Here is a 21,637-nt window from a genome sequence, read left to right on the forward strand (position 1 = left end):
TGTCACCCTGCTTATTTAATTCCTATGCAGATTATATCATGCAAAATGCTGGGCTGGATGAATCACAAGCTGGAATCAAAACTTCCAGAAATATCAACAACCTCAGATATGCAGATAAAACCACCCTAAGGGTAGAAAGTGAAGAAGAACTAAAGAACCTCTTGAGGAGGGTGAAAAAGGAGAATGAAAAAGCTGGCTTAAAACTGAACATTAGAAAACTAGGATCATGGCATCCAGTCCCATCATTTCATGGTAAATTTTGTTGCTCAGTCACTCAGTCATGTTTGACTCTTTGCAACCCCATGGACTGCAGCATGTCAGGCTTCATTCACCTTCACCATCTCACAGAGCTTGCTCAAACTCATGTCCACTGAGTCTGTGATGCCATCCAACCATCTCATCCTCTGTCATCCGTTTCTCCTCCTGCCTTCAATCTTTCCCAGGATTAGGGTCTTTTCTAATGAGTTGGCTCTTCGAACCAGGTGGCCCAAGTACTGGAGCTTCAGCTTCAGCGTCAGTCCTTCCAATGAAAATTCAGGACTGATTTCTTTTAGAATTGACTAGTTTGATCTCTTTGCAGTCCAAAGGACTCTCAAGAGTCTTCTCCAACACCACAGTTCAAAAGCATCAATTCTTCAGTGTTCAGACTTCTTTATGGTCCAATTCTCACATCCATACATGACTACTAGAAAAACCAGATCTTTGACTAGACGTACCTTTGTCAGCAAACAATGTCTCTGCTTTTTAATACGCTGTCTAGGTTTGTCATAGCTTTTTTTCTAAGGAGCAAGTTCTTTTAATTTCATGGCTGCAGTCAACATCTGGCAAATAGAAGGGGGGGGAATGGAAACACTGGCAGATTTTATTTTCTTGGACTCCAAAATCACTGTGGACAGTGACTGCAGCCATGAATTAAAAGACGCTCGCTCCTTGCAAGGAAAACTATGACAAACAAACACCATATTAAAAAGCAGAGACATCCACTTTGCCGACAAAGGTCTGCATAGTCAAAGCTATGGTTTTCCCAGTAGTCATGCACAGATGTGAGAGCTGGACCATAAAGAAGGCTGAGCACCTAGAACTGATGGTTTCAAGCTGCGACGCTGAAGAAGACTCTTGAGAGTCCCTTGGACTGAAAGGAGATCAAACCAGTCAATTCTACAGGAAATCAACCCTGAATATTCATTGGAAGGACTGATACTGAAGCTGAAGCTCCAGTACTTTGGCCACCTGATGTGAAGAGCCAACTCATTGGAAAAGACCCTGATGCTGGGAAAGACTGAAGGCAGGAGGAGAAGGGGATGACAAAGGATGAGATGGTTGGATGGCATCACCGACTCAATGGACGTGAGTCTGAGCAAACTCCGGGAGACAGTGAAGGACAGGAAAGTCTGGCATACTGCGGTCCATGGGGTCACAGAGTCAGACACACCTAGCAACTGAACAATAACAACTACATACATAGAAAAGAGCTAAATTCCTTAACTTGGAATATCTGCTTTTCTTTAATTAAAAATAATCTTTTGAAGTTCAGACTACCTGCCCTTTGTTCCAAATTTCTATATAACATGGCACACACACACCCCTCGCCACCTTCATGGAGTTCTCTCAGGGTCACTTGAGATGCAGACACCCAGGCTTCCTGCCAAATAAAACAGAATTCTCAACTTTCAGGTTGTGAATATCCTTTAAGTCCACAGGAGGGAGGGGAGAGGGGAAGCAGAGAGAGAGGCAGATGTATCCTCAGCATGTCTAGACGCAGAAGCGGGAAACACACACCTGGCCCCTCCAGCAGGTGTCAGGTGGGCAAGCAGCAAGTCCCCAGAGCAAGAGGTTGAAAGAAGGAGCCTGAGTCACCCCCGCCCCACCTCCCAGGGGTGGGTGAGCCTTTAGGAAAGCCCCCTGGCATAAGTTTGGTTGATGAGCCTGGCTATACCAAGCCTATGGATACCAGGCCTGGATATAGACCCAGAACTGCCATGGGTTCAAGGGCATGGCCTTCTGAGTGCAGCAGGCTAATTAGGTCACCCCACCCCCACCCTATCAGACAAGTCCGACTGGAGTATAGGCTGAAACCAAGCATCAAGCTCAAGGGAACCAGCTGGCCTCTTGGCCTCAGTTTTCAGGTTATGGTGAGTGTGGCCAGAGCTGGTGCAGTCCCTGCTCCCCAGACCTGAGGCCCAGAAGGAAACTAACCAAGAGCCACGGCCTACGGCATGTCCCTGGGCCCCAGCGCTGTGTAGTTCCCAAGGATGGCATCACACCTGAACTGTGACATCTCAGGACACACAGCACCTCACCTTCAGCGTCTAAGGAAAAAGCCCCAGAAGCCTCTCCAAGTTGATCTGTCCCACTCTCCTGTCACTTGGACATCACAGAAGACCACAGAAGAAGCGGAGCCCCGGCAGAACTGTGCACACACAGCCCACTCACCAGACAATCACACACACTTACATCCACGCATAATCACATGGTGCCCAGGGTACCCCGCCCCTGCCCAGAGGACTGGGCCCCTCTTACAGGGTCCCTCTTCCCACCCTGCCCCATCCTGACCACCCTGCCATCCTGCCTCAGCCCCTCCCTCTTGCCATCTCTCTCCACGGGTGTATGGTTAAGAAGACACTTCTCCTGTGCCCTATCCCCACCCCCCAACCCCGTCACCACAAACGTCACCCAGAAAGGATGCAAGGAAAAAAAAAAGAAGAAAAAAAAAAAAAAAACAGCTCCAACAGGAAATGTGCTGCGAAAGTAAGAAGTGTGACTCCTGGGGGGGGCTCCACCTGGCAGCCCCATTGCAGGCAGTCAGGCGGATCGGGTCTCCATCCCCACCAGGGACAAGCAGGAGCAGGGCCGGGGCAACCGCAGAAGCTGGCCTGGCTCACAGGCCCGGGAGGCGTCGGGCCAGAGCCGCACACCGTGGATGCTCCGTGAACGGTTGTTGAAGGAAAGGCAGTTATTGGCACCGGAGACAGAACACCAGAAAGGCAGTGACGCCAAACCCAGGAGAGCCCGCTTCACTAAGGATGGCCGGGGGCCTCTGGACTCCGCTGGGAGGGTTAGGTTTGGCTGGCTTTGGGACCCAGCCCACCCCAGCCGGCTGCAGCGGAGCACCCAGGAGGCTAATGAGTCCTCCTGGGCGGAGGGTTTAGACGCCGGTGCGGCCGGGATCTCCAGCCGGTCCGCACTGTGGTGCACAACCACCGCCCCGAAACCCCCTCCTCCACCCCTGGATCCTCATCCTGTCACCTCCCCCCACCATGGGACGGCTGACGGCCGGCGCGGGGAAGGCCTCCTATCAGCCTCCTGGCCGCCCGCACCCGACTCTGAAAAAGGGGTTCTGGGCACCGCCGCCTCGGCCTCCTTGGCCGCCTCGCCTCCCCCGTGTTCCACCGGAAAAGTGTCGCGCCACCTGTGGGCCTCCCCCACCCCTGCCCGGGCTGCCGGGAGTGCGCGCGACGCCCCCGCCCCCTCCCCGGGGGACCAGACTGAACCGCCGCGGCTGGCGCTGCGCCGGGGAGCGGGGCCGGCGGGCGGGGCCTGGGCCGCAAGCCGCGCCTCTCGCGCTCGAGCGCCGCTTCTCCGGCCGGGACTGAGGGCTGCTGCGGGCTCCCGCTCCGGGGCAGTTTAGGCTGCGCCGCCAGGCCGGGGACCTGCGTCCGCTGGCGGTAAGTCAGGGCCCGGCCGACCCCGGCGGGCGGGGGCGCGGGTATGGGCCCTCCCAGGCGCGGAGGGGGAGCAGGCGAGTGGGGCGCTGGGCAGGCGGGAGGAACCTGCGGGAGGGAGGCTGGGGGTCGGGGTTGCGAGCAGCCCGGCCCCAGGGCTCGCCTGCCCGCCTGGCCTCCCCGCTCCCCGGCCCTCCCCAATATTTCCGACGGACGAGGGCGGGAGAGCATGGAGACTGCAGCGGGCGCCCTCCGGGGCTGGGTAGTCCAGGGTTGCGCAGGCGCCGGGGGCCCATCGCCCAACTCTAGGTTCCCCCACGACCCCTCACGTGGAAACTGGGGAGAGTCAGCCTTCCAGACTTGAGAGAGCTGGGATCTTGGCGGCTGGCAGGAAGGAGAGAGTTAATAGCCCCGGAGGGTGACCACGGGACGGGAGCCTGCCACTGGAAGAGGTGAAAGCACCTTGCTTGGCATAAATTATGCAAGCACTGGAGATGCCTAGGAGCCCACTCCCTGCGCTGGGCCGCCCTTCCTTCCCTGGGGCCCAGGACCAGCTCCTACCTCTCTTGCCGGCTCAGAGTGCCAGGCTTCGCCAGAGGTCAGCCCGGTCCGTGCGCCTGGCAGAGAAGTGCACATTCCGCGATTGGCCGAACCCCACCCCCCCCCCCCAAACCCACTGGCTCCTCTCAGGGCTCCCTTCCGCTTGACCCCACTAGTGTGGATGCGTTAGTGTCCAATGCCTGTACTCAGCCTGCTTGCGGGGAGGGGGAACCTGGCAGCAGTCAGTGATGATGCTGGCCGTGCCAGCCGGGGCCGGCGGCTGTGGGCACCAGAACTTCCTTCAGGACCGCTCGGAGCTCCTCCGGCGGGATTCTCACTTTATGGAGGAGGAGACCGAGACTCCTTTCTCCCTAAACTGCCTGCATCCGGGCACAGGCCCCAGGGGGGCCTGGTGCTGTTCTTGAACATCTGCGGCTCCTTCTCTGTGCCCCAGGACGTCAGGCCTTGCCCAGAGCTGGGCATGAGAGACCTGAAGCCCATTCTCCGGGTCGCCAACTGTTCCGCCAGCCCCTCCCAAAATCTGTCTTCTCCTTGGCATTCTCCTTCCTCCCAGTGCCTAGGAACTAGTGCCCTCCCCCACCCACAGCTCTCCCCTGCAGAAAGCACCAGACTGCTCCTCCCACACCATGCCTGAAACAGAAGTCCAGAACCCCAGCTGGTCGCGTTCTGAGAGCTTTCTCCACCCCCTGCTAAGGATCTTTGCCCAAAGGAGTGTCCTGGCCAGCCCCCAGGGGCTCACCCCCGTCCGCCTGAGCCTGCGTCTATTCCCACTGGGGTGACTGGTGGCACACTGCTGGGTCCCCCTGAGCCCCCCTCCAGCCACCAAGAGCAGCAGATGCTCTGAGGTCCTTGTCTTCAGTGCTGCCCCTGGACAAATGGGAGAGCCCTGAACGGGCTCCCCCAGCACAGAAGCTGCCTGGGCGGATGCTCAGCTAGATAAGCCCTATGCCCCCAGCCCAGCTCTGGGACTCCATGGCAGGCATGGCGCTGGTCCCATGGAAAGTTCTGGATGCAGGTCAACTAATATTACCAGCCACTGTCCCTCCAGGGCCCTTGAACTCAAGAAATTGATAAGAGGCCAGATGAAAATTCCAAACAAGCCTTTATAGGTGCTGAAACTGCAGCACAAGGAAGCAAAAGCAAGAAGCAGGTGCCCTCACCCACTCCCGGAGAGGAGCTGCTTCCGTCCTGAAACGGAGAGACAACAGGGGCGGGTCTGTGGAGGGAAGCAGGAGGCGTAGTTCAGGTGGTCGGTCCCACTGCTTGGTGGTGTTGTGGAGGGGTCCTGAGCACCGCCCTGCTTGTTCTCCCAGCACCTCAAAAATGTAGTTTGTTTGTGACTTCTTGTATCCTTTTGCCCAAGGTGTGCATAGGCATTGTTATTTTTAGTCACTTACAGTTTCTTTGTATTGTGTTGCTCACTGGGATGTTTGTCCAGGTGCAAGCACTCTGGTAGAGGATCCCAGGTCCTAGCCTGTCTCACCCACACTGCCAGGACCACAGGCAGGGCCCACTCCCTTGGCCTCCCTTTCTGGGAGATTCTGAAAACCCTAATGAGTTCCCTTATCTGACCTCTAGCCCTCCTCCCCCAGCAACAAGTGCCACAGACTTGGGGAAGGTCTCAGCCAGGAGTCTGCGCTGAGTGAGGGGTGGGTTCGGAATGGAGCAGAAAGACCATCTGCACTCTGGCCTTGCTTCTGGCACCTCCCACCCCCCCCATCTACAAAGTGGGGTCGCCAACTGTTCCCCCAGGGCCAACAGCTCTGACCCCATTGGGAGAAGCAAGGCCCGCCCCCCAGCACGCCATCTCATTGGAACAAGGCTGACTACAGCTTCCTGAGAGCCCAGCAAGACCCCTGTCCCTCCAGAATGAAGGTCTTCCTGCCGTTGCTGCTGGCTGCCCTCCTGGGCGTGGAGCGAGGTGAGGTGCTCCGGGCCCCAGGCCTCCAAGCTGGCCGTGGCCGTGTCACTGGTGCCACTCACTGCCTCCCCTGCCCCGACACTTGGACATTGCTGGAACCCCTCCAGGGCCAGGGTATGGTGTCCTTGTCCTTCCAGGTCTCCAGCCCGGGCCCCATGTACCATAGGGGCCCCATCAGTGCCTGCGCAAGAGGGGGTGCCCTCGAGCCTCTGGGTTGGGGCTGGGAGGGGGCACCGGAGGACTCCCCGGCATGAGACTGCATCCCTCCCCTGCAGCCCACTCCCTGGTGTGCTTCACCTGCCAGAATGTGAAAAGCAACTGGTATTGCCTGAAGCCGACCATCTGCTCCGACACAGACAGTTACTGTGTGACGGTCTCTGCATCCGCTGGCCTCAGTGAGTGCGGGTGCTGGGCGGCCAGGCTCCCCGCCAGCCTCCCCCACCCCTCCTCCACTCACAGTCTCGTTTCCGGTGGCGCAGAGAACGTGGTGGACTTGGGCTACTCCCTGTACAAGTTCTGCTCCCCGATCTGCGGCTCCACGAGCCTCAACTTCGGCGTGGCGTCCATGGATACCTCCTGCTGCCAGAGCTTCCTGTGCAACATCAGCGCGGCGGGCCGCGGGCCGCGGGCCAGCACCCCTGTGCTGGTCCTGGGGCTCCTGCTCAGCCTGCTGGCGGCTCTGCTGCGGTTTGGACCCTGACTGCCCAGCCCGGCTCCCAAAACTCAGGAAGGAAGGAAAGCCCAGACCCAAGAGGATCTCAAAGCCGCCGCCTCTGACTCCTCACCCTGCTAGTCCCACCTTCTCAGCCCTAGGTCCCCACAGGCAGGCCTGGCCCCCTGTACCCACACCTGCAAGCTCCCCCTACCTCCAGGTCAGCCTTGCCACGGGGACCTGGGAACAAAGCCTGAGGATTCGGGAGTCAGAACCGAGTCCCAGGGACATGCTGGGAGGGGCTCCTAATCCCAGGCCCTCCCTGCCCCCAAGTGCAGAAGATGTGCTGTGTGGACAGGCGTGTGGTCCATGCGCCCAGCTGGGCATGTGTGAGTGTGTTTGGGGGAGGGGTGGGGGTCAGAAGCGTGTCTGGAGCCCCAAGCACCAGCACAGAGCCCCAGTCCCTGGTATCTCTGCACATGTCCTTGTATTTCACTCACTTAGAGGGTGGCCTTTGGGGAGACAGGGCTTCCCCTGTTCCCAGGTCTAGGCTACTGACCCAGGAATCTGTTCCTGCCCCAGATCCCACAGCTGCCCACCCCCTCCCTCCACCCCACACTCCTGCTGCTTCGCTGCCTCAAATAAACATGTTTCCACCTTTTCTGGCTCTGCTGTGGCTCTCAGCCTGAGACCACCCCTCCCGTCGGGGTCCTAGTGAGGTGGGCAGCAGAGCTCCAGAGCCTCAGGTGTAGAGGGGTCTGACGGTTCCCTGTGATGGGGCCCCACCCTGAAGCCCACTTGGAGGCCCTGGGGGAGCCGGGTCACCCAAGTTCATAGCTAGCTGCCCTCAGCTGGGTGGGATCATTTGATCCTCAGGACAGGACTGGAGTGGACAGGGAGACTGGGGCAGGGCAAGGGAGGTGGTAGCCCAGTTCTAGGTAGGAGGCAGGACCCTACAGAGGGAGGGATGGGATTGGAAGGGAGGAGACAGCCCCGCACTTTCTGGGACTTGGGTAGGGCTATCTGGGCCAGTCGGGCTGCAAAGGACACACAGCACGGACGGGTTGGGGGAGGCACACAGGAGCTGAGTAAGGGGGAGCAAGGCCCCTGTCCCAAGGGCGTGTGGGAGGGACTCCCCTGGAGAAGGGCTGAGGTGCTGCTCCCTGGGCGGCAGCCCTCCCTGCTCATGCCTACTCCCCGGCAAGCCCCACTGTGGTCTTCGGCCAGCCTTGGACCTCCAGGGTCTGCAATGGGGCCTGAGTTCTAAGCCAAGGGGATTCTTTGATTGGCTGGTGGCCCAGGAGCAGTGGATCCAGGACTGCATGGTGGCGGGAGTGAGCGCAGCAGAGCTCGGCCCGGGCCGGCCAGAAGCTTCTATGTGCTTGGGTCCAAAGTTCAAGGACCACTGTGCAGCAGGGCAGGGCAGTGGTCACTGCAGGGCTCAGATTCTGGCCCATGTCCTGGGCCCTGGTCACAGGGGCAGGTGAGCAGCTCAGCATAGACAGGCCCTGTGACGCCCACGAGGGCAGTGTCCTCGTTGCCACCAAGGAAGACTCCAGCCAACACTTGAGGTTGAGCACCAAGGCGATGATAGAGCTCCAGGGAAGGGCAGGAGGAGTCTGCCCTGAGAAATCGGGGTGGTCCAGCAGGATGGGGAGGGGAAGGAGATCCAGGCCCAGCCTACGTATTGTGCAAGGATCTAGAAGCACATTACAGCAGTCTGGTTGAGACTGGGGTGGTAAAAATATTGAGATTCATTTAGGGGTCAGACCAGTATTAAAAACCAAAACAAGAAACAAAGGAGAAAAAATCAGAATGTCCCCCAGGAATGCTGGTTACCCTGGAGTCCTGAGTCCTAAAAGCAGAAAGCTCAAGGACTTCCCTGGTGGTCCAGTCTGCACATGACTGCAAGGAGCACGGGTTTGATCCTTGGTTGGGGAACCAAGATTTCACATGCTACGTGGTGCGGCAAAAAAAAAAAAAAAAAAGCAAAACCAGAATGCTGCTCCCCACCAGTCCAGTTCCACAAGGATTAAATTGCAGCCCATTGCAGCCATCCAATGGGGAGAACAGGAAGAAGCCTTCTGTGCTTTGGACGTGCACCCCTAGATAGATGAGATGTGGGTCTAAGGAAAAATTTCAATGACCCCCAATTCTTGCATCTTCCCATACATCAGTTCAGTTCAGTTGCTCAGTGGTGTCCGACTCTTTGCGACCCCATGAATCGCAGCACACCATGCCTCCCTGTCCATCACCAACTCCCAGAGTTCACCCAGACTCACGTCCATCGAGTCAGTGATGCCATCCAGCCATCTCATGCTCTGTTGTCCCCTTCTCCTCCTGCCCCCAATCCCTCCCAGCATCAGAGTCTTTTCCAATGAGTCAACTCTTCGCATGAGGTGGCCAAAGTGCTGGAGTTTCAGCTTCAGCATCATTCCTTCCAAAGAAATCCCAGGGCTGATCTCCTTCAGAATGGACTGGTTGGACCTCCTTGCAGTCCAAGGGACTCTCGAGAGTCTTCTCCAACACCACAGTTCAAAAGCATCAATTCTTCGGCGCTCAGCCTTCTTCACAGTCCAACTCTCACATCCATACATGACCACAGGAAAAACCATAGCCTTGGCTAGACGGACCTTTGTTGGCAAAGTAATGTCTCTGCTTTTGAATATGCTATCTAGGTTGGTCATAACTTTCCTTCCAAGGAGTAAGCGTCTTTTAATTTCATGGCTGCAGTCACCATATGCAGTGATTTTGGAGCCCCAAAAAATAAAGTCTGACACTGTTTCCACTGTTTCCCCATCTATTTCCCATGAAGTGGTGGGACCGGATGCCATGATCTTCGTTTTCTGAATGTTGAGCTTTAAGCCAACTTTTTCCACTCTCCACTTTCACTTTCATCAAGAGGCTTTTTAGTTTCTCTGCACTTTCTGCCATAAGGGTGGTATCATCTGCATATCTGAGGTTATTGATATTTCTCCCGGCAATCTTGATTCCAGCTTGTGCTACTTCCCATACATAGAAAGCACTAAAATCATTAACATGAGATGTCTGTCTTTTGTGGTTAGCTGCAAGCTACCTGGTGCGAAGAGCCGACTGGTTGAGAAAGCCCCTAATGCTGGGAAAGATTGAGGGCAGGAAAAGGGGATGACAGAGGACGAGATGGTTAGATGGCATCACCGACTCATTGAATGAGCTCCGGGAGATAGTGAAGGACAGGTGTGAGGGTCACAGGCAGGAAGCCCAGGGGCCCGGAGGAAATAGGCCCCAAGTGTCAGACGTTTTCATCTCTCTCTTAAGCCGCAGGAGGAAACAAACTACAAGTGTCAATTTTTCCCTTCTCTATACAAAATTAAAAGGGGGTTTATTTTTAAATTCTGTGTTGCCATGATGATACCTGGTTCCAACTGAACTTAACTTTTCTCAAACCTTGAGCTAACCAATGCTTTTTCTTATGGAAATGTTTTCCTTAAGCTATGTTAAGCTATGTTAATAAACTATGTATTTACCCTAGACTCTCTTCGAGTCAGTTCCACCTAAGACTCAGAACCAATAATGACTCAACAAACCAGTATGTTTTACTCATACAAATGTTCTCCTAATCTATGTTAATGAAACCATATATTTGTATGGAAATCTGCCTTTCTTCAAGATTCGTATCAATCGTTTAATGGCCCGGGATGACTCACCTGGTGGCAATGTTATCTCAATACATGTTGTGGATGAGGGGCCTGGTGCCACTCTCTGAGTTTTGAGGCATTTCCTTTCTCTAATTAGCAGCCTGCTAGTAGGTATATGTAAAAGGCAATGGCAGCCCACTCCACTGTGCTTGCCTGGAGCATCCAATGGACAGAGGAGCTTGGCGGGCTACAGTCCGTGGGTTGCAGAGTCAGACACGACTGAGTGACTGAACAACACTTGACTACCTGTATCTACCAATCAAAAAAATTCATGTAGATCCTACTTCTCCCCTACCTTTTCAGAACATTTCCTCAGAGCTACTGAGAGGCCATCTCCCAGGCTAGAGTCCTCAGCAAAGTTCCAGAAAAAGACTGAAACTGTGTAAGCAGGTAGGTTAGGGAGTCCCTGGAGAAAGAGTCAGGAATGGCTTTCTTGACATAAGAAAAGCCATTTTGTGATCTAAGCCTGGCCACAGCGCTTGCCCTTGAACATGGTCAGTAATCAGTGATCTTCAGGGGACAAAGGAATGCTGGGACAGAGGAAAAGCAGTCAAACAAGAGTGCAGTGGTAATATAAAGCAGGGTCCTGGTTCCTCCTCAAGGGAAATACATGATAATATGTCTTTGAGTTCTGTAGGGCTTCCCAGGTGCCTCTAGTGGTAAACAACCCACTTGCCAATGCAGGAGATTAAGAGACTCAGGTTCTATCCCTGGGTTGGGAAGATCCCCTGGAGAAGGGTATGGCAACCCACTCCTGCATTCTTGCCTGGAGAATCCCATGGGCAGAGGAGTCTGGTGGACTACAGTCCACAGGGTCCCAAAGAGTCAGACACGACTGAGCGACTAACACTTTCACTTTGGGCTATGTCATCCTTTTAAAGCTTGTGCCCTGCCCACTTCCCTCCTGTTTCGAGACCAGCAAGGCTGGGCAGTGGTGGTGACAGGGACAGAGTGAAGAAATGAAGCAGGTGATTAAATAGTTACTCCCACTAAGGGGTCATAAGTAAAGAAAAAAGTATGGGAGACCTCTGTAAGTTAATGATCACTCAAGAAAGCAGGCTTGCTTAGCAACAAACCACACAACAGAAACACAAGACATGTCCCCAAACAATGGTGAAATGAGACTCACATCCTGTTAAATCGACTTTAAAACAACGCGTAACGTGAGAGTTTCAAGTGAAGTTTTATTTGGGGCAAAATGAGGACTGCAGCCCAGGAGACAGCACTTCGGAGAGCTCTGAGAGACTGCTCCAAAGAGGCAGGTGGGGAAAGATCAATATATATGTGATTTTGGTGAAAGGGAGTTCCTGCAATCAAGCACATATTTTTGCAGGTTTCGCTAGTCATGAGAAGCAGATGTCACCATAAGGGAATTTAGTGTTTTTCCAGATATGAGGAGATGCAAGAATTGGGTTGATAATATCAGCTCCTGAAAACATCTTACTGAAGAAGTGCCAATTTCCCGAGGGTACAGAATGCCTCATTCTTGATCTCCAATGTAAACTCCTTCAGGGAATGTTGGAGGTCAGCAGCCGCAGCAGCACATGCTTTAATCCTTGGAGACGCAAGTGCCAATTTGTAGTTGACAGTGACCGCCTTTTTGGCCTTTTTGCACATTTCCATAGCACCAGGACAATCCCAGTTCAACGATGTAGAAACAAGACTTCCCTGCCAGACGTGGATGAGGAGCTGATGAGGAGAGTTTGACATCTACTCAAGAATGAGTAAGAAGATGGGTCTTTTTTCCCTTCCCAACTTCTTCTACATTATAAACAATGTAGCCCACCCAGCTCAGATGGCAGTGCCCCGCCCAGTGGCCCACACTAACAAGCCTTTGCCCTTCCTGTCCCTCTGCCTCCCGCTGGATTCTTTCTGCACTGAAGACCCCACACTCGACTGAGTCCTGAAACACAGGCCAGGCCAGAGGAAGATGCCCAGCTGGACGTGACCATCACAGGGGACACCGGGAGCCCAGGGGCACACGGCAGTGGAAAGACAGCTGTGTAACTAATGCTCTATTCCCACGCATGCTAACCTCAGCTTTCATCTCTGTGCACAAACTATTTTGCAGGTGATAATAGTCTGTTATTACTCTACCCACAACTACACAGCGAGATGAAAAGCAGGGCTCAGAGCTTCGAAGCTTCCTGGTGACTGTGACCCTTGGAGACCTCCTGGGAGCAGCTGACGGTTCTCTCGATTCCTGCTGCCCCTCCCCTTCGTTGGGGGAGGCTAGGAGGCCCAGACTCTGCAGGAGTGGAGGGAGGCTGCGTGGGGCTGGGCGGGGGAGGGGCGGGAGGAGGAGCACAGGGCTTCGAGTTTCCATTTCCCACAGCCCGAGAGAGGGCAGGTGGGAAGGGGAGGAGCAAGGGAGCCCCAGGAGCGGAAGGGGAGGGGAGGGGAAAGGGGGGCATCTCTCGGGCTCTGCTCAGGACTCTCTCTCCGCACCCCGCCCCGGCATCTGCCCAGGCGCAGCGCTGTCCATTCCAGGCACACTCTGGTCGGGTGTCCAGATTCCCCAGTCTCAGCGCCCAGGAACCCGTGTGATGCCTGCGTTTCCCTGCAGCCAAACTCAGCTCCGTCCGGTCCGGCCCCGCCCCGCCCCCTCGCCTGCCCCTCCCAGGGAGTCCTGAACCCGCTGGCCCAGGGAGGCCGACAGTCCTGCCCAGCATCTGGCCTCCTCCCATGATGCCTGTTTGGTGCCCACGGCCCAGGCCAGGGAGGACTCGGCGCCCCCTCCTCCCCAATCTTAGCATCACCTGCATTGCCTTGCTGCTGCTCGCCTCTGACTTCCAAGGGCCCAACCCGCTGACTAGGGCCTCTCACTAGCGGGCTGTCTCATGACCCTGGATGTCCAGCAGCTATGGCTGGACCTGACTTTGCTCTGCCCTAGCTTTCAGAGTTCCTCTGGTCCCTGCCTGGCTCCCCTTGGTCTGGGGCAGGCAGGGTGGGACACACCAGACCGTCCCCGGGCTGGTGACTGAGCCACAGCATAGTGGGACTCCCTTCTCTGAGCCCCAACCACGGGCACTTTCTAGGACCCCTGAATAAAAAGGAAATACCCTCAGCAGAAAAGACCTTGATGCTTGGAAGGACTGAAGGCAGGAGGAGAAGGAGACAACAGAGGATGAGATGGTTGGATGGCATCACCACCTCAGTGCACATGAGTTTGAGCAGGCTCCGGGAGTTGGTGATGGACAGGGAAGCCTGGGGTGCTGCAGTCCATGGGGGTCTCAAAGAGTCGCACACGACTGAGGGACTGAACAAGAAACCTGAGCAGAGGGTGCACTGTGGGAGGACAGCCCCCGGAGAAACCTGTGACAGTCCTGGGGAGGAACGCGTTTAAGGTCTGGGTGCCAAGTGTGGGTGAGGGGTGCACTAGGTATGGGAGCTGCTGGGACATGGGTTAGCCTGAAGGTCCATCGAAGTAATGTCGCTGCTTTTTAATATGCTGTCTAGGTTGGTCATAGTGAAGGAGAAACAGACAGATCTGGACTCCATCTTAGGCCAGGCTGCGAACATTAGGCTACACGCATGGTCACCCTCCCAATGGACTCTGAACTTTGTGCCCAGTGTCTATAGAAATGGCATACTAGGGACTTGCCTGGTGGTCCGGGGGCTAGGAGTCTGGGCTTCCAATGCAGGTGGCGCAGGTTTGATCCCAGGTCAGGGAAATAAGATCCCACATGTCGTGCAGTGTGGCCAATAAATAAATAAAATTTTAAAAAAGAAAAAAAGAAATGGCATACCAATGGAAAACCAGACCCCTGGATAAAAGAGCCTCAGGACTTGTACTTGGACTCTCCGTTGTCTAAAAGAATATGCTAATTATCTCTGTAACAGAACAAAGTGGTAAATTCCATTATGTCTATCGGGATATGACCACAGGCCTATTGGTAAATGTCCACTCTTTATCTAGTCTTGGGACACATGAATCATGGGTTAACTTTGATCGTATCTCTCTTTTACCTTGTCCAGACTAGTTTCAAGGAATTTGGGGAGGTGGGTTTGAGCACGTACACTTAAGGTATGTAAGATTTTCACAAAAACTGGTTGGGGTCCTTGGCTAAGAGGAGATTCTGCCTTGGGCCCGCTGGTGTAATAAACTGCACTCCACCATTTGCATTGTCCTTCTGAGTTAGTTTGTTTCCCGGAACGCGTGGCTACAACATTTGGTGCATTGGCCGGGAAACTCCTCACTTTGAGGAGACAAGTCCCATTTGGGACTACTCTGAGGCCTTGCAGCTTGAATCTTCTAGAGGGGGGAAGACGCCTCACCCTTCTGGAAGGATTCTGGGTCTCAACGCCTGGACCTTTCACGTTAGCAGGTAGTGGACGGCAGCAGGGAAACTGAGCACTCAGGTGAGGGGGAACCCACCCAGCAGGGTGGAAGAGGGGGCCTGATCACCCCCCTGGGAGGGACTAGATGGAGCACGGACCCACAGGGGCCTGGAATAGGCAGAGGGCAATTGCTTGGTACACAGGTCCACGAGTGTTGCTAGGGCTTAGGAAGGGAATTTGCAAAGGTAATTTAGGAGGTGTGTCCACGCCATCTCAGGGAAAATTATTACCAGCAATAGCCAGGGGATTTTTAGAATAGGAAACTTTTCCTTGTATGCTCATTTTCTGCCCTCCCGCAGGAGATGTCCCATCTGCTGTGAAATTCTTGACCCCCTCGGAATTGTCAGGCTAGAAGGAGGGGGATACATAAGTGAGCATGAATTGGCTTTTCCGGAGACAGCCTGGGACATGGGATATTTAACCCATCTATGTTTTCATCCGCACCTGATCAAGCCCACAAAGGCAGAACAGACTTTAAGGGAGAAATAGTCTTGGACCACGTGGTGTTCTGGTTCGGCCTTGCTGACTGGCAGGTGAAGACACACTGATCCCCCTACCCACTCTGGGATCTGGCAGGATTTGGACAAGGATGACCTACCCCTCCCCCATACTGGACGCACCCACCGGCCCTGTGCTCCACCAGGACCGGAGGCCACCTTAATGCCCAATCCAGGGCCAGGTGAAGTTCCTGCAGCAGCCACGGCTCCTCCACCAGCTCTCCTGGAGGTCGTAGAGCCTCCACCTCAGTGGGCTCCGATCCTGGTGGCAGAAGCCTCTGGCCAACACTTCCAGGATCCGGCTCCAGCCGAGCCGCCCAAGTTATACCCTCCTCTCCCGGTGAGTACTGACAGGCAGGGGAGGGAGACCTTGGAATTAAGCAGAGACTGCGCTCTGCCAGAGAGCCAGAGGGAACAAAAGAGAACAGAGAAGAGATTTGCAATGCCAGCTGCTGCTCTGGGAAAGTCAATCTCGGGCCCTCTGGAAAACCTCCTCTGCCCCAGAGACAGGACAGTCCTTCAACCCGTCCCAACGGAGGCCCCGGGCCCCGTTACAGCCAAACTAGTGTGCCTGGTGCTGAGGTTTTGCCCACTGAAAGAATAAATGCCCTAAGGCAAGGAAGGAAGAGGAAGCTCCCACAGTTGTGGGGCTTGCTGACTTGGAAATTAAATAGGGCTGCCGTCCCCGAGAACCCATGGTAACCTTAAAAGTGGGGGACCAAAACATTGACTTCATGGTGGATACAGGAGCAGAACTGTCGGTAGTAACAAAACCCGTGGCACCACTGTCCGAAAAGACTACCGCTGTAACTGGGGTATCGGGAGAAGAGATGATTAAATCGGTTTCAGATCAGATCAGATCAGTCTCTCAGTCGTGTCCGACTCTTTGCGACCCCATGAACCGCAGCACGCCAGGCCTCCCTGACCATCACCAACTCCCGGAGTTCACTGAGACTCACGTCCATCGAGTCAGCGATGCCATCCAGCCATCTCATCCTCTGTCGTCCTCTTCTCCTCCTGCCAGCCCAGAAGATGTCATATGGCGGGGGCGGGAGGGGCACCAAGTGATTCATGAATTCCTCTACATTCCTGAGTGCCCAGTACCCCTGTTGGGAAGAGACTTGCTCTCCAAACTAGGAGCACGAGTGACTTTCTCCCCTGAGGAGAGGCCCACCTTCCGGATGAATACTATGACTTATTTGCTCTCTCAGTACCACCCCAAGATGAGTGGAGGTTGCATGAGCTTCCAAAGGAAGAACTGAGTGGGCCGGAAGAGCATGATAGAGAACTAACTCAATTATTCCTTGAGGTCTGGGCGGAAGACAACCCCCCTGCCCCCAGGCTGGCTAAACATCAAGCCCCAGTGATAGTAGAACTCAAACCAGGCACCATCCCGGTTAGAAAGGGCCAGTACCCGCTACCGATAGAGGCCTGGGCCGGCATGCTGCCCCACATCAATAGATTGAAACAAGTGGGCATTCTAGTAGAGTGCCAGTCAGCTTGGAATACTCCGATCCTGCCAGTCAAAAAGGAAGGAGGACAGGACTATAGGCCTGTACATGATCTCAGGCTAGTCAACCAGGCTACTGTGACTTTACACCCCACTGTTCCAAACACCTATACCTTACTTAGCCTCCTCCCGCAGAGGACTAAAGTTTATACTTGCCTAGATCTCAAGGATGCCTTCTTCTGCATACACCTTGCCCCAGCGTTACAGCCCATCTTTGCCTTTGAATGGGAAGATCCAGTCAGGGGCACCAAACAATAGCTCACCTGGACTCCCCCACAAGGGTTTAAGAACTCCCCAGCTATCTTTGGGGAAGCCTTGGCTTCTGACCTGGACTCACTCCATCCAAAAGAGTATGGATCTTGGCTCCTACAATACGTGGATGACCTGCTGCTGGCTGCCAAGACCAAGGAAAAATGTTGGGAAGGGACAAAAACACTGCTCCAGCTGCTGATGGAAGCAGGTTGCTGCTGCTGCTGCTAAGTCACTTCAGTCGTATCTGACTCTGTGCGACCCCATAGATGGCAGCCCACCAGGCTCACCCGTCCTTGGGATTCTTCAGGTAATAACACTGGAGTGGGTTACTGGGTGTCAAAGAAGAAGGCTCAGATCTACAAGGAGAAGGTAAGGTATCTGGGGTTTGCTTTAAAGAAGAACACAAGGGTCCAGACCCTAGTTGGGTCCTGTATACTGATGGCACTAGCCTGATAAAACAAGGACAATGGCTGTCAGGTTAGCCAAAGCGGAAGGGGCCATCAAGACTGAAAAGGGATGGTAGGAATTGCCAAGTGGCAAATTATTGGTACCGGAGGAGCTGGCACACACTCTGGTAAGCCAAACACACCAAGCGACCCACCTAGGCCATGCTGCCTGCTCACAGGTTAATGCTGCCTCTCGGCACAGACAAAAACCTCCGGGTATTCAGCTGAAAGGCACGCTGCCCTTTGAACACCTAGGAGTGGACTTCACTGAAATGAAACCTCACCGACACTACCATTGCGTGCTGGTCATGGTATGTACATTCTTGGGATGGGTAGGAGCTTTTCGTATTTGGACTGAAAGAACATCAGAAGTAGCCCAGTGCCTGCTTATTGAAATAGTTCCCAGATTTGGATTTCCTACCAGTATTGGATCAGACAATGGCCCGGCTTTTGTAGCTGACTCCATGGGGTCACTGAGGGTCGGACACGACTGAGCGACTTCACTTTCACTTTTCCCTTTCATGCATTGGAGAAGGAAATGGCAACCCACTCCAGTGTTCTTGCCTGGAGAATCCCAGGGTCAGGGGAGCCTGGTGGGCTGCCGTCTATGGGGTCGCACAGAGTCGGACACGACTGAAGCGACTTAGCAGCAGCAGCAGCAGCAGCAGTACAACAAGTAAACAGAAGTTTAAACATAAAATGGAAACTGCACACTGCATATAGGCCCAGAGTTCTGAGATGGTGGAATGAACCAACCAGACACTTAAAGAGACTCTCCAAGTGGATCATAGAGACTGACTGCTCCTGGGTGGACTTGCTTCCAACGGCTCTGCTCAGACTCAGGATGACCCCACGGTCCCAAGGCTATTCTCCATACGAAATTGTGAATGGGAGGCCCCCTCCCATAATAAAAGAGATGTCAACAAATTTGCCTCAGGTAAGGGGGGATAGGATTTTACAGCAGACGGAAGTGGGTAAGGTAATAAATTGGGTAACTAAGTTTGTACAAGAAAGGGTGCTGTTCCCCCTTGGGGAACAGATTCATGAGATTAGTGGCTTGGTGACCAAGTATGGGTCAAAGATTGGAAACATGATTTACTAGCCCCTTGGTGAAAGGGGCCTTATGTTATTCTAACTACCCCTACTGCAGTTAAAGTTGCGGGTATTGCCCCGTGGATCCATCACACGAGGCTGAAGAGAACACACCACGCAGACCCAAAAACGCTGAGTGGACTGCACAGAGGGACCCCGCTGACCCTCGAAAGACTAAGACCATCCTTAATAAGAAGGAAAAAAAAGATCCTGGACGAGCCCCTTCAGGATGAAGCCACACAATCAACTCCTGCTGCTTGGCCTCATCAACGAGCACATTCCTACACCAACTTCCACAATACCTCCACTGTTGAGTGGGGTTATGCCTCTGTCTGTGATGGATGGACTTCCCTGGTGGCTGTCACCGCTCCGCCAAGGAGATTTTAAACCACTCTGCTCTTCTCTGGGACCCAATCATAACCTCTCCTTGCTCTCTGGGTGTAAGCCAGACCTACAGTCAATAGACTCGGGTCATAGGGTTACATTTGATATAAATGCCAGTGTAACGAAAGCCTAACCTACAACAACCCCTGGTAAATCTACCATATTTACATGCTAGGTGGACAAGATCTGTGTTTCAATGGTATGAGTATATTGCTGCCTTATTCATACCCTCTATTAGGACAACAGATATTATGATTAAAGTAGAGGCCTTGACTAATTTCACAAAACAGGCCCTCCTAGATAGAACAAAAGCCATCCAAGCCTTAAATGAAGAGCAAATCCAAATAAGAAAAGAGGTAATTCAAAATAGAATGACTTTGGACATACTCACAGCCCCTCAAGGAGGGACCTGGGCTATAATTAAGGTTGAATGTTGTGTATGCATTCCTGACTTACCTGGCAATGTATCAACTGCTTTAGATGACATGAAAAACCAGGTAAAAGCAATGCCGAATGAAAACATTCCTTTCTGGACTTCGGTCCTATCTTGGGTGAAGGGCGATTGGTGGAAAACTATGTTTACCATTGTTATAGTTGCCTTGATAGTTCTGCTTTGTGGATCCTGGATTTTACAATGTATTCAATATATCCTTATGAATGATGCTCATGATATGAGTTAAGAGCATCAAGAGCGGGGAATGAAGGAGGAAACAGACAGAGCTGGACTCCATCTTAGGCCAGGCTGTGAACATTAGGCTACACGCATGGTCACCCTCTCAATGGACTCTGAACTTTGTGCCCGGTGTCTATAGAAATGGCATACCAATGGAAAACCAGACCCCCGGATACAAGAGCCTCAGGACTTGGACTTGGACTCTCCGTTGTCTAAAAGAATATGCTAATTATCTCTATAACAGAACAAAGTGGTAAATTCCATTATGTTTATTGGGATATGACCACAGGCCTATTGATAATTGTCCACTGTTAACTACCTAGGCTTTAGGCATATGAATCACGGGTTAACTTTGATTGTATCTTTCTTTTCCTTTGTTCAGACTAGTTTCAGGGAATTTGGAGAGGTGGGTTTGGGCACGTACACTTAGGGTATATAAGGGTTTCAGAAAAACTGGTCCGGGTCCTTGGCTAAGAGGAGACTGCCTTGGAACCGCCGGTGTAATAAACTGCACTCCACTATCTGCATTGTCCTTCTGAGTGAGTTTGTTTCCCGGAACGCGTGGCTACAGCACAGCATCTTCTAATTTCATGGCTGCAATCACCATCTGCAGTGAATTTGGAGCCTGAGAAAATAATGTCTGACACTATTTTCATTGTTTCCCCATCTATGTGCTGTGAAGTGATGGGGCTGTCACGCGAGTGTATGCTCCTCGGTTCTGTCTCGTCACAAAAAAGATTTGGAGTGACAGACATTAAAGCCCCCCTCGGCGTGTCATAGTTCTTGGGTCTTAGACAGACCGTGTTACAGCTCTCAGGTCTCGAATGGACCGTGTTATAGCTCTTAGACAAATCAGTGTTACAGCTCTATTTTATTTAGATAATAGCAGGAAAATCCATCTTCGAGGCGTGAGGGCATGTCGACCTACAGATGCGAAGAGAAGAGCACCCCAGAGCGCGGGGGCAGCGTGGGGGGTGGGGGGTGGAGAGCTTTGGCTCCTCTTTGTCTCCCCCGGGCCTGTCCTATGTAAATTGGGCCAGCCAGGAGTGTTTATTTTACCTGAGGTCCTCACTCCAGTCATCGGACCTTCCTTTGTTCTATTTTTGCGGGCTTTTCTCTTTCTTATCTTTTAGCCACCACCATTCTGGACTCTTTTTCCCTATTCTAACTGGTTCCAAATAGGAAAAGTGGTACGTCAAGGCTGTATATTATCACCCTGCTTATTTAACTTATATGCAGAGTACATTATGAGAAACGCTGGGCTGGAAGAAGCACAAACTGGAATCAAGATTGCTGGGAGAAATATCAATAACCTCAGATATGCAGATGACTCTGTTGCAGGAAGGCAGACCCCTTCCAGGACCTGAACTGGGCTCTTGTCTAACACTCGGAAATGAATTGTCCAAGGAGACACATCTGCTGACAAAGCAAGAGATTTTATTGGGAAAGGGCACTCGGGTGGAAAGCAGTAGGGTAAGGGAACCCAGGAGAACTACTCTGATGCGTGGCTCGCAGTCTCGGGTTTTATGGTGATGGGATTAGTTTCCGGGTGGTCTTTGGCCAATCATGCTAATTCAGAGTCTTTCCTGGTGACGCACGCATCACTCAGCCAAGATGGATGCTAGCGAGAGGGATTCTGGGAAGTGGACGGACACGGGTGTCTCCTTCTGACCTTTCCCGAACTCTTCCGGTTGGTGGTGGCTTATTAGTTCTGTATTCCTTATCAGGATCTCTTGTCCTAAAACAACTCATGCAAATGGTTACTATAGTGCCTGGCCAGGGTGGGCGGTTTCAATCAGTGTGCTTCCCCTAACAACACCACCCTTATGGCAGAAAGTGAAGAGGAACTAAAAAGCCTCTTGATGAAACTGAAAGAGGAGAGTGGAAAAGTTGGCTTAAAGCTCAGCATTCATAAAACTAAGATCATGGCATCCGGTCCCATCACTTCATGGAAAATAGATGGGGAAAC

General features: G+C 53.2%; 1 protein-coding gene and 1 long non-coding RNA gene across 2 annotated transcripts; both read left to right on the forward strand.

The window, feature by feature from the left end:
• Positions 1-3,513: 3,513 nt before the first annotated feature.
• Positions 3,514-7,457, forward strand: LY6E (lymphocyte antigen 6 family member E). The gene is made up of 4 exons (XM_006044459.4): positions 3,514-3,665; positions 5,976-6,144; positions 6,420-6,539; positions 6,624-7,457. Exons 2-4 carry the CDS (start codon positions 6,093-6,095, stop codon positions 6,842-6,844), a joined length of 393 nt encoding a protein of 130 aa, XP_006044521.3. The 5' UTR covers positions 3,514-3,665; positions 5,976-6,092; the 3' UTR covers positions 6,845-7,457.
• A 6,973-nt stretch (positions 7,458-14,430) lies between these two features.
• On the forward strand, positions 14,431-19,164 carry LOC123329532. Its single transcript, XR_006545138.2, has 2 exons — positions 14,431-15,651; positions 18,670-19,164. It is a non-coding gene; the product is annotated as an uncharacterized LOC123329532 (long non-coding RNA).
• Positions 19,165-21,637: the final 2,473 nt, after the last annotated feature.

This window comes from Bubalus bubalis, chromosome 15 (assembly GCF_019923935.1).
Source record: "Bubalus bubalis isolate 160015118507 breed Murrah chromosome 15, NDDB_SH_1, whole genome shotgun sequence".
Classification (NCBI taxonomy): Eukaryota; Metazoa; Chordata; class Mammalia; order Artiodactyla; family Bovidae; genus Bubalus; species Bubalus bubalis.

What these genes read in the sequence shown, in the direction of transcription:
- LY6E (XM_006044459.4), top strand. Translation starts at nt 6,093, where the DNA reads ATGAAGGTCTTCCTGCCGTTGCTGCTGGCTGCCCTCCTGGGCGTGGAG. An exon ending in CCTCCTGGGCGTGGAGCGAG is followed by an intron (nt 6,145 to 6,419) that starts GTGAGGTGCTCC and finishes CCTCCCCTGCAG; the next exon opens with CCCACTCCCTGGTGTGCTTC. An exon ending in CTCTGCATCCGCTGGCCTCA is followed by an intron (nt 6,540 to 6,623) that starts GTGAGTGCGGGT and finishes CCGGTGGCGCAG; the next exon opens with AGAACGTGGTGGACTTGGGC.